This window comes from Heterodontus francisci, chromosome 26 (assembly GCF_036365525.1).
Source record: "Heterodontus francisci isolate sHetFra1 chromosome 26, sHetFra1.hap1, whole genome shotgun sequence".
NCBI classification, from domain to species: domain Eukaryota; kingdom Metazoa; phylum Chordata; class Chondrichthyes; order Heterodontiformes; family Heterodontidae; genus Heterodontus; species Heterodontus francisci.
In genome coordinates, this window is record NC_090396.1 from 68,313,054 (window position 1) to 68,325,544 (window position 12,491).

The following is a 12,491-nucleotide window of genomic DNA, read 5'->3' on the forward strand; positions in this document are numbered from 1 at the left end:
CTGAGCAGATTTGTTCTTCACCCTCGCCCAGCCGACATTCCTGCCTGGGGGTCCTGGCTTCATTTCCATTTGGATCAGTGCTTCCTACCCTGCACCGCATCAATCTGAGAAATACAATGTAGTTTGCATCGTGTAAATGTCAGAAAAGCTCTCAGTTTCCATAGGAACGGAGCAAATAACCTTACAAATGGAGGATCCAACATCTTAGCTGTCAGTGCTCCTTGGAAACAGGACTCCTGCACGGAGTCTATCTCCAGCTCACTGTCTAGTTGACTTCAAAGAACAAAGAACAGTACAGCACAGGAACAGGCCATTCGGCCTGCCAAGCCTGCGCCGATCTTGATGCCTGGCTAAACTAAAACCTTCTGCACTTCCAGGGACCGTATCCCTCTATTCCCATCCTATTCATGTATTTGTCAAGATGCCTCTTAAACGTCGCTATTGTACCTGCTTCCACCATCTCCCCCGGCAGCAAGTTCCAGGCACTCACCGCCCTCTGTGTAAAGAACTTGCCTCGCACATCCCCTCTAAACTTTGCCCCTCACACCTTAAACCTATGCCTCCTAGCAACTGACTCTTCCACCCTGGGAAAATGCTTCTGACTATCCACTCTGTCCATGCCGCTCATAACTTTGTAAACCTCTATCATGTCGCCCCTCCACCTCCGTCGTTCCGGTGAAAACAATCCGAGTTTATCTAACCTCTCCTCATAGCTAATGCCCTCCAGACCAGGCAACATCCTGGTAAACCTCTTCTGTACCCTCTCCAAAGCCTCCACGTCCTACTGGTAGTGTGGCGACCAGAATTGCACGCAATATTCTAAGTGTGGCCTAACTAAGGTTCTGTACAGCTGCAGCATGACTTGCCAATTTTTATATTCTATGCCCCGACCGATGAAGGCAAGCATGCCGTATGCCTTCTTGACTACCTTATCCACCTGCGTTGTCACTTTCAGTGACCTGTGGACCTGTACGCCCAGATCTCTCTGCCTGTCAATACTCCTAAGGGTGCTGTCAGGAGGCTGACACTCCATCAGCTGATAATCGGGACCATTGGATGAGGGGAGGGATGAGCCAGGTGGCTGCTGTTGCAGGGGCAGCTGATCGGTGACCCCCCTCGCAGCAACCGAGATCTTCCCACATCGACTGGTCAGAGATCTAGGCTGAGCAAAGGTCTATCAGTTCTTGCTGCCAGCTTGTCAGGATCTCCCTCCTATAATGAAGGAGTAAAAATAGATGTTCCCCCTTTAGGCTCTTTCATTCTTTAACTGAAATGTTTAGTGTATGGTGTAGTTGCTGGAATCTTTATGCTGTCTTTGCTTGTCTTTACATTGTGTTCCTCCTCACAGTTGATATCTGCCTGATATCAAGAAACAACTGAAGGCACTGGATACTGCAAAAGCTATGGGCCCTGACAATATTCCGGCAATAGTACTGAAGACCTGTGCTCCAGAACTTGCCGCGCCCCTAGCCAAGCTGTTCCAATACAGCTACAACACTGGCATCTACCCTGCAATGTGGAAAATTGCCCGGCTATGTCCTTTACATAAAAAGCAGGACAAGTTCAACCCGGCCAATTACTGCCCCATCAGTCTACTCTCGATCATCAGTAAAGTGATGGAAGGTGTCATCAACCGTGCCATCAAGCAGCACTTGCTTAGCAATAACCTGCTCAGTGACGCTCAGTTTAGGTTCCGCCAGGGCCAATCAGCTCCTGACCTCATTACAGCCGTGGTTCAAACATGGACAAAAGAGCTGAACTCAAGAGGTGAGGTGAGAGTGACTGCCTTTGACATCAAGGCAGCATTTGACCGAGTATGGCATCAAGGAGCTCTGGCAAAAGAGAGGTCAATGGGAATCAGGGGGAAAACCGTCCACTGGCTGGAGTCATACCTAGCGCAAAGGAAGATGGTTGTGGTTATTGGAGGTCAATTATCTGAGCTCCAGGACATCACTGCAGGAGTTCCTCACGGTAGTGTCCTAGGCCCAACCATCTTCAGCTGCTTCATCAATGACCTTCCTTCAACCAGAAGGTCAGAAGTGGGGATGTTTGCTGATGATTGCACAATGTTCAGCACCATTCGTTACTCCTCAGATACTGAAGCTGTCCGTGTAGAAATGCAGCAAGACTTGGACAATATCCAGGCTTGTGCTGATAAGTGGCAAGTAATATTCACGCCACACAAGTGCCAGGCAATGACCATCTCCAACAAGAGAGAATCTAACCACCTCCCCTTGACATTCAACGGCATTACCATCGCTGAATCCCCCACTATCAACATCCTAGGGGCTACCATTGACCAGAAACTGAACTGGAGTAGCCATATAAATACCGAGGCTACAAGAGCAGGTCAGAGGCTAGGAATCCTGAGGCGAGTAACTCACCTCCTGACTCCCCAAAGCCCGTCCACAATCTACAAGGCACAAGTGGAATACTCTACACTTGCCTGGATGGGTGCAGCTCCAACAACACTCAAGAAGCTCAACACCATCCAGGACAAAGCAGCCCGCTTGATTGGTACCCCATCTACAAACATTCACTCCCTCCACCACTGACGCACAGTGGCAGCAGTGTGTACCATCTACAAGATGCACTGCAGCAATGCGCCAAGGCTCCTTAGACAGCACCTTCCAAACCCGCGACCTCTACCAACTAGAAGGACAAGGGCAGCAAATACATGGGAACACCAACACCTGCAAGTTCCCCTCCAAGTCACACACCATCCTGACTAAGAACTATATCGCCGTTCCTTCACTGTCGCTGGGTCAAAATCCTGGAACTCCCTTCCTAACAGCACTGTGGGTATACCTACCCCAAATGGACTGCAGCGGTTCAAGAAGGCAGCTCACCACCACCTTCTCAAGGGCAATTAGGGATGGGCAATAAATGCTGGTCTGGCCAGTGACACCCACATCCCCATGAATGAATTAAAAAAAACTTCTTCTCCACATGTTTTAATTGTGATTTCAGTCTAATTCCCAAAATTATTGAGAGGAATTCCGCTCTGACACTGGGAACCCAATGCTGTAAGGAACCATTGTTTATTCCAAACAAGTCCAGAGGGGAAACTGATAGCTCTTCTGTTCCCTCAAACCAGCTGCATCTGCTACTGATCCCTGACTTTAATCAACGCTAAATTCCTTCTAACCCATTCCCTGAAATGAATAACCTGTTTAACTGTTGAAATAGTCCATTGCCTTTAATCCCGTATAACATTGCTGCTTTCAATTTGTAAGTCTGTGCTTTATTTTAAAGTGGATGGTCAGATCTATTCATCTGGAATTTCCACTGGGCTGGAGTTTCAGGAGCTCCAGCTGCTCTTTGGGACCTCATTCAACTACCTGTTCCTCCCTGAGAGACTGTCAGTGAGTGGGAGGGGAGGGGGGCAGCACCCCAATCTCATCCCGTTATCACCAGACATCCCTCTGGCAATACCTCACAGCAGGAGTCACTGATTAGCTCAGGAGCTGAACTTGACCCTGAATAATGAGGCTTATTGAATGGCCTCCACTTTGATTCTGAGTGGGATCGATGATTGAAGCTGGGACATCCAGAGTCTGCATAGTTCAGATAAACGCCATGGAATTATTAGGAGAGAGTGAGGAAAAGTCTCAGTTAGAACCAGCTATGCTTGTTTAGGTGGAATTCTGCACTGAATCGCCGTCAACATTGGCTATTAGACGGGAACGAGCTGTCTGCAACTGGTAGCACAAAGATGATGCACAAAGGTATTGAACTGAACAACAACGTGCATTTTTATAGCACCCTTACCGTAATAAAGTGCCACAAGGCGCTTGGCAAGAGCGTTATCAGCCAAACACTGAGAGTTCGGACAGATGATGCAAAGTTGGGTCAAAGAGGCAGGTTCTCCGGTGGTGCACCAAGAGCACAGCATGTACATCAAACCTAGAGAACCAATGAGTTTCACTAAAGACCAGTGCACACGGGGAAATGATGTTGCACACTTTGCCTGTTGAATGGTTCAATGGGATGTTCTGAAGTACTTGGACCTCCTACAGATGCAGTTCAAGAAGGAATCTCCCACTAGATTGAGTTGGGTTCCAACCCATGCAAACCCAGCTGTTTAAACTGGTGACATAAAATTCTATCTTTAAATCTAATCCTTCTTCTTTGGCCTCCTTGTCTCGAGAGACAATGGGTAAGCGCCTGGAGGTGGTCAGTGGTTTGTGAAGCAGCGCCTGGAGTGGCTATAAAGGCCAATTCTAGAGTGACAACCCATGCAAACCCAACTGTTTAAACTGGCGACATAAAATTCTATCTTTAAATCTAATCCTAGTTTTTAATCTATTTGTGATGCTTTAATGGAATGCAAAATGGAGTCTGATCATCGCACAGACTCCAAAAGGAAAGTCAACAATCTGGGATACAATAGAGTGTTTAGGCTGCACAGGGCATTTATCATTCCCTGACATCGATTACAGGCAAAAAAAAACCATTGATATCTATAAATTAGAACCGTGCTTACATTGTATGACTAAAGGAACATGAGATTGTGGTTCAAACAGTCCCATCAGGTGAAAGGCAGGATTTTGTTTGTTCACAATGAGAGGCAGCACCAGTCCCAGTGAAAGATTCGATCCGCTTTGTAAATGAACAGAGACAAACACCTCGTTTCTTCACAGAACGGGAGACTCCCACTCTATCCAGATATTACTTTATTATCACAAATACTTTATAATAACCCAATCACATACAGTCAGAACAAACTGCTTCAGAGCAAAGGGCACATCTCTGTCTTTAACTGCCACTATTTCCACAATAATCTAATTAGAAATCAGTTTTAGTACTGTTCCCCATGAACTACTCTAACTTGTAACATTAACAACTCAGACAAATGTCTGAGAATCTAATGGGGCGGGGGGGGGGGGGGGGGGGGGGATCACAAGAAACACAACCAGTGAAGATACTGAGGTTTTTCTTTGCTCCAATATCCCCATCAATAAATGTGAGTGTTGAAGAGGGGCTGCAGGATCCGGGCTCCTCACAACTTGCCCTTTTTGCAATGATAGGTACAGTGCTAGTTTTAAATTGTCCCTAATCCATTAAATGTATATATTGAATATAATTTTTTGAATTGTTGTGCAAAGTGATTCCACCACACACAAAGCGGGGGCCCTTTTTCCAGGAGGGGGAGGGGGCTCTCGGCAGCTCCAACACTTGGGGCTCAGCCTGTTCACACCCATAGAGACCCCGGGAAGTCGTGCAGGCACTGCCCGGGGAAACTGGTTAACGAGAGAAACGAAGATCCAAGAGGAATAATGGGCCTGGGTGGACCTTTTCATCACTGCACCGGAAAGGGTTAACACACGAGCACCACAAAGATAATTCAGGCTAGCTCTTAAACAGTCCCTGGGCTGGGTGTATAGACTGAATGAGATGTAAGTGTATATTAAATGCTACAAAATGTTAATCTGTGTTAAACGTTGTATTTATCACCAGCTCAACAGAAATGGACACACTTCAGGCTTTCCATTGGGGGGGCAATGTTCTCCAAGTCTTATCTTTCGGTGTAATTTGCTGACCTCATTTCTTTCTCCTTCCCGCCAATTCCGGGTAAACCTGCCTTCTTTTACCTCTTCTGTGTTCCTCGCCTTGTCCACTGTCTGCTGCTAATCCAAGAACCCACCAGCAATGAAGAGCAATGCCAGTGGTTCACGTCCAACTCTTGGATTGGAGACACATCAAGTCTCTTCCATTGCTCTTCCCTTTAACAGGGTAGAAAGGAAATTGGCCCCTGGGATTTTCCAAGCCAGCGGGTTCAGACTGGCGTTGTCCGCCTGTTCATCATGTTGAGCCCTTCCTTCAGTTCCTTCTGGAAGCAGTTATGAACTTGGAGGAAGCTCTCTTCCTGCTCCGGGTAGTGGGCGGATCTGACTACCGCTTTGTTCGCATCTCTGGACAGGGTGTACATGGAGATCTCACTCAATGGGACCATGGTGCTCACCACCTTTAGGTTGGCAGCAGCGGAGATTTCTCGGGCCGGGGAGGGCTCCTCAGACCTGGAGCTGGACCTGGATCTCCTCCTTTGCCTGTATCTGGAGCTGGACATCCTGGCGTAGGGTGAGGAGGAGGTCCTCAGATACTCCCGGTGTGACCGGGTCCTCACCGCTTTGTTTTTGTCGATGTAAATACTGACAGCGAGGACTCCTGCCATCTCAGCCACAATAAAGGACAAAGCCCCAAAGTAAAAGGACCACCCATAAGAATACAGGCTCTTCTTGTCATCGTCATTCTTATCCCAGGGGTCGCCCGTGTTGCTCGATATATACACGATTATCCCGATAATGTTACTCAGGCCTAGGGCAAAAAAAACCACCATCAATCTCATGAACTAAAGCAACATAGCGACACTCATTAAACTTCCAAACTGATGGTTTATTTTGAGAACTAATGGGAGTTTAACTGATTCTTGCTGTTAAAAGTAGACTGTGTACATAGGAACATACGAATTAGGAGCAGAAGTAGGCCATTCGGCCCGTCGAGCTTGCCCCACCATTCAATGAGATCATGGCTGATCTGTTTCTGTCTCGAATTCCACACTCCCATCCACCCCCGATAATCTTTGATTCCCTTGCCTAACAAAAATCTATCTACCTCCGCCTTAAAAATATTCAATGACCCCGCCTTCAACATCTTCTGAGGCAGAGAGTTCCAAAGTCGCACAACCCTTAGAGAAAAAATTTCTCCTCATCCCTGTCCTAAAAGGGCATCGCCTAATTTTAAAACCATGCCCCCTAGTTCTGTACTCACCCATAAGAGGAAACATCCTTTCCACATCCATCTTGTCAAGACTGTTCAGGATCTTATAAACTTCAAACAAGTCTCCCCTCACTCTTCTAAACTCCAGTGAAAACAAGCCCAGTTTTTCCATCCTTTCCTCATAAGACAACAAGCTCATTGCAGGTATCAGTCTAGTAAACCTACTCTGAACCGCCTCCAACACATTTACATCCTTCCTTAAATAAAGAGACCAAAACTGCACACAGTATTTGAGATGTAGTCTCACCAATGCCCTGTATAACTGAAGCATAACATACTTACTTTTATTTTCAATTCTTCTCTTAATAAAGGATAGCGTTCCATTAGCCTTCTTTACTACTTGCTGCACCTGCAAACTAACTTTTTGTGACTCATGCACTAGAACACCTAGATCCCTCTGCACCTCGGAATTCTACAGTCATTCTCCGTTTAAGTAATACTCTGCTTTTTTATTCTTCCTCCCAAAGTGAACAACTTCACATTTTCCCACATTATACTCCATCTGCCAGATTTTTGTCCACTTAATAAACCTATCTATATCGGTCTGCAACCTCCTTATATCCTCTTCACAACATACTTTCCGACCTATCTTTGTGTCATCTGCAAATTTAAGGACCAGAGTGAGGAATGGGTATGAGAATGAGCAGAGGGTGAGTGTGAGTGTGAGCGAGTGTGAGAGTGAGGAGTGGCTAGTGTGACAGTGATGAGTGGGTGAGTGTGACAATGAAGAGTGGGGTGAGTGTGAGAGTGAAGAATGGGTCTGAGAGTGAGGAGTGGGTGAGTGTGAGAGTGAGGAGTGGGTCTGAGAGTGAGGGGTGGGTATGAGGAGTGGGTGAGTGTGAGAGTGAAGTGTGGGTGAGTGTGAGAGTGAGGAGGGGTATGAGGAGTGGGTGAGTGCGAGAGTGAGGAGTGGGTCTGAGACTGAGGAGTGGGTGAGTGTGAGAGTGAGGAGGGGTATGAGGAGTGGGTAAGTGTGAGAGTGAAGTGTGGGTGAGTGCGAGAGTGAGGAGTGGGTCTGAGAGTGAGGAGTGGGTATGAGGAGTGGGTGAGTGTGAGAGTGAAGTGTGGGTGAGTGCGAGAGTGAGGAGGGGTATGAGGAGTGGGTGAGTGCGAGAGTGAGGAGTGGGTCTGAGACTGAGGAGTGGGTGAGTGTGAGAGTGAGGAGTGGGTGAGTGTGAGAGTGAGGTGTGGGTGAGTGTGAGAATGAGGAGCGGGTGAGTGTGAGAATGAGGAGCGGGTGAGTGTGAGAATGAGGAGCGGGTGAGTGTGAGAGTGAGGAACGGGTGAGTGTGAGAGTGAGGAACGGGTGAGTGTGAGAGTGAGGAACGGGTGAGTGTGAGAGTGAGGAGTGGGTGAGTGTGAGAATGAGGAACGGGTGAGTGTGAGAATGAGGAACGGGTGAGTGTGAGAATGAAGTATGTGTGAGTGTGAGAGTGAGAAGGTGAGTGTGAGAGTGAGGAGCGGGTGAGTGTGAGAGTGAGGAACGGGTGAGTGTGAGAGAGAGGAGTGAGTCTGAGAGAGAATGGGTCAGTGTGAGAGTGAGGAGTAGGTATGAGATTGAGGAGTGGATAAGTGTGAGAATGGGGAGTGAGTGTGAGTGAGGAGTGGTTATGAGTGAGAAGTGGGTATGAGAGTAAAGAGCGGGTAAGTATGAGAGTGAGGAACGGGTGAGTGTGAGAGCAAAGAGTGGGTGAGTGTGAGAGTGAGGAACGGGTGAGTGTGAGAGTGAGGAACGGGTGAGTGTGAGAATGAGGAGCGGGTGAGTGTGAGAATGAGGAGCGGGTGAGTGTGAGAGTGAGGTGCAGGTGAGTGTGAGAGTGAGGAGTGGGTGAGTGTGAGAGTGAGGAGCGGGTGAGTGTGAGAGTGAGGTGCAGGTGAGTGTGAGAGTGAGGAGCGGGTGAGTGTGAGAATGAGGAGCGGGTGAGTGTGAGAGTGAGGTGCAGGTGAGTGTGAGAGTGAGGGGGGTGAAGGTTGGCACTTACCTGCTGCTACAAATAAGATGCCAGCACTAAGGATAATGTTGGTTTTGCTACTGTACAATTTTCCAGCTCCAACACACAGACCGGCCAAGAGCAGCAGAATGGCACTCAGGATGGGGAATAAACTGGAAGCACGGACAATGCCTGAAGAGAGAAACAAACAACTTTTTTCAATCCTTTCCATGCCTTGCATCTTAGTGCGATGGTCTGAAATATATTACTTTCATTTTTTGGAATTCAAAAAGCACAACATGATCAATTTATTGAATATAAATGGGTAGGTGTACAGGGCAGGTAGGTGTGTACCTGTGGGAAAAATCCAAAATGTCTTAATAACTCTCCTTGTAATTGCTGCCAGGCTCAATCAAAGTTACACCATGTGATGTACGACTGAGTCAAAAGCACCAGGAGGAGCCCAGGTTACAACACTGATTTCTGCCAAACGAGCGGGGGTGTGGGATTGGGTCCCTGCATTGATCTTCAGTGTTCCCCAGCTCGGTGTGGGGAGAGCTGATAGAATCAGCCAAGTTTGCCACTGGAAAGTGAACATGTGGTCATCAGATATGGAGAGGATTATGACAACCATCATGGTAGAATAGTCCATTCGCACTCCCTCTCTAAAGTTACATAGAAAAATGAAACCTTGGGAAAGGTATCAGAGGGTTGGTGCTGACTATCAAATTACCTCTCAGACTGAATTACTAGCATTAGCAGAGAAAATGTCTATTCTGTCGTATTTATGGAAAAACTAGTTGATCTCCCAGGTGATGTACATAGGGAGTCAAGATCAAATGTATTCTTCAGGTGAAGTGGGGTTAGAGGGTGGGGGAATAATTAGAGCAGGGTGTCATAAGACAGTCCACATTTTAAAGTCATCCTTTCGCCCGTTACTGAAGAAGCCCCCAGAGGTAAGAAAGACGAACACGGGGTCTTTCAGCGTTACTGTGGAGGGCTGGGGAGGTGTATGAGGGTTGTGTATGAATCAATGCAAACCATGGAAGATGGGTTGGGTAAATTGTACAAATGTTAATGTCCACACGAAACAAAGCACATTTACAAATGTTCTAGATTTGTACACTATTCTGCACTAGTTCAGGTTTGACTCCGAATTACATGACTGATCATTCCCACATATAGAATATTACATTTCTTAAATCCTTACGTAAAAGGTATTCTGAACCCTCCTGATCGTAATCATCATCTTCAGGAAAGTAATTGATTCTGAAGCAATTTCCTCTCTGAAGGCCTGAAATGGTGGAAATCAGAAATTAACCAGCAAGCACCAATGCAGTAATTCGCCCATCCCCCACCCGCATGCTTCAACCCCCATCCCATCAGATACCCATTAGGAAGAGCAACATTCATCGCACGTCTAGAAATTGCTGAAACATGTTATACATATATTCGTCTGAGGTGCCTTCTTAAACTATACTGCTGTTCCACTGTTTACAGATCCTAGCTCTGGCTCAGAGTTTTTTTTAGTTTCTTTATAAAAGAAAATCAATTTAATAGTTCTGCAAGTGTTTTATTAAAGAATTTAAAATTTACTTGTGAGAAGTATCTGTTGTGAAACCAAACTTCGACAAAATGTATAATGAAAACCTTCTGTTTATAATGCCTCATTAGAAATCACTTTCACTTAGGAAGCAACACACATTTAAACGTTATCTGCTTTGACTTGAGAAAAACTGACAATGAGTTCTGTTTCCTGCTGATAGTCACTGGATAACAGATCATGAGGTTGCACTTGGGAAATTGTGTGATTCCAGAGGTATTTGACTGTTGTGTGGTCAAATAAAAATTCTAACTTCTCATAAGTTGGAACCGTTCAGTAAGTTTAATGATTTGTGCACTGATCGATTTCATTGAATTCCCAGTAAATCACTTTATATTTCTTGCGGTTGAAAGCTTTGGGGAAATTGAGTTTGTGTGCATTTACCCTCTAAACTAGATAAACAACAAGCTTATTGACCCTCTAAACTTCCCTGCTTTTGCTAACTTCAGTCCAGTCACTTTATCTTCCTGAAATTTTTGTTGTGTTAAAATTGAGACTTGTTACCCTAGTTGCTACTTCATTATCTTTCCTCTGACTCCAATATTTAGTTTGCTCTTATTAAACAAGTTCAATCGGCTGGCTTTTAAAAGCTGAGCATTATATCATTTAATCAATATTACGTGATTTACCTGTTCTTCTCGCTTACTTTTTCCAACCCTTGGCACTGGCCCTTCACCAAGGTCTCTCAATACAAGAATGTGCTTGTTTGCTTGTTAAATTGAGAACTCTAATCCTTAATGCTGTCTTGGGAAGAGCTTCCCCAACAGGACTATTGTGTTATTTACCTTGTCCTACACCAGCTGCCCTTAAAGCACAAGAAAAAATGGAGTTTCAGAAATGGCTGAGACTAAAGTTCAAGGAGATCCAGTAATACTGAAAGATTTAGAGACATTTAATATGTCCAACCAATGTAGAGCAGTAATCATGAGGTAAATGAAGTCCTGAATTACAGAACCACAACAGTAGAATACACACCTGAGGAAATTATGCTCAAATTGTACCATACTCTGGTCAGATCATCATTTCAGTAACGGTGACTGAGGCACCAGTATCTGGGGAAAAGGTTAGACAAAACTGATTCATAGTATCCAAGGACTGAGTTATGAGGAGAGACTGGCAAAACATTTGGAGGTGCATGAGTGGGGATCTGATAACTGTGTGGAATTTAGCAAAGAACATGGAAAGGGTAGATCTGAAACATCTGATTCAAGTTACATAGAGGAGGACGTTAGTTTAAAGCAACAAAAGGAAAATTTAGGAGGGATGTCGGGAAGTTCTCCCTCACACAGAGTGAGCACCATTTGAATGGATTAGTGCAAGCAAAGGCTCCGATATTTATGCAGGGTCAGGGGTTGAGCCTGGTTACAGGGGGGGGGGGGGGACGTCTGGAAATGTCACAGATGTCCAGCTGAACTTAATGCAAGCCCTCATTATGACTTTTATACTCTGCTTCCCATCCAGCAGACGTCTAGATTGACAGGCTGTCCAGTTGCCGGGTGAGAAAAGCAGCAGGGAGCGATGGGGTAGTGGGTGGGTTGGATTGGCGAACAGGAGCAAGGGGGAACCGGCAGAGATTGGGAGGCAGAAGGCTCGGGATTGCTTGTTTAATGGTGAGGGTGGGTGGATGTCAGCTGATGGTGGCAGATGATTTGTTTGAGGGACACAAGGGAAGCACTCATACTCCTGCTGGCTTTCCAAAAAGCACTTGGTTGGTGGATCTGGCTGCTGCTGCTGCTTCCCTTTAGCGGCCTGGTTTCCTGAGCCCTGGGAAGCCTGGTGGACCAGGTTAAATTTATATCAAGCTCCCAACTCCACTATGGCAGCCTAATTTAAATATATATCCATGGCTGGAATTTTACCCTCGTTGGACGGGAGCTGTCCACCAACCGAAATGTCACTGGCGATCCCACCTCCGCCTGGCCTGGGGATCCAGACTGCATTTTACGGTCCCCAGGCCCTTAATCGGTCTGAGGCAGGACTTCCACCTCATTGAGGCAGGAAGTCCCGCCTAATGGAGCTGCCGGCCAATCAGCGGGTCGGCAGCACTTAGTCCCAGCAGCGCCACCGGGAGCTGGGACTGCAACCCAGCTGCAAGAAGAAGAGGAAGGACGGCCCCAGGAAAAAGGTACGTTTTTTGGGGCCTCGACAGGGGTGTTCAGTCAGGCCCCAGCAAGGCA

The 12,491-nt window shown here is 46.5% G+C and overlaps 1 protein-coding gene across 1 annotated transcript in view; it reads right to left on the bottom strand.

Annotated features, from left to right (window-relative positions):
* Nucleotides 1–4,908: 4,908 nt before the first annotated feature.
* Nucleotides 4,909–12,491, bottom strand: part of LOC137384583 (voltage-dependent calcium channel gamma-4 subunit-like) — a 28,070-nt gene continuing 20,487 nt past the window's right edge. The window contains exons 2-4 of the mRNA XM_068058722.1: nucleotides 9,922–10,005; nucleotides 8,763–8,903; nucleotides 4,909–6,318 (exon numbers count right to left, since the gene is read on the bottom strand). Of these exons, the coding sequence (XP_067914823.1) occupies nucleotides 5,780–6,318; nucleotides 8,763–8,903; nucleotides 9,922–10,005 (764 nt within the window). The 3' untranslated portion in view covers nucleotides 4,909–5,779. The remainder of the gene's footprint in view (nucleotides 6,319–8,762; nucleotides 8,904–9,921; nucleotides 10,006–12,491) is intronic.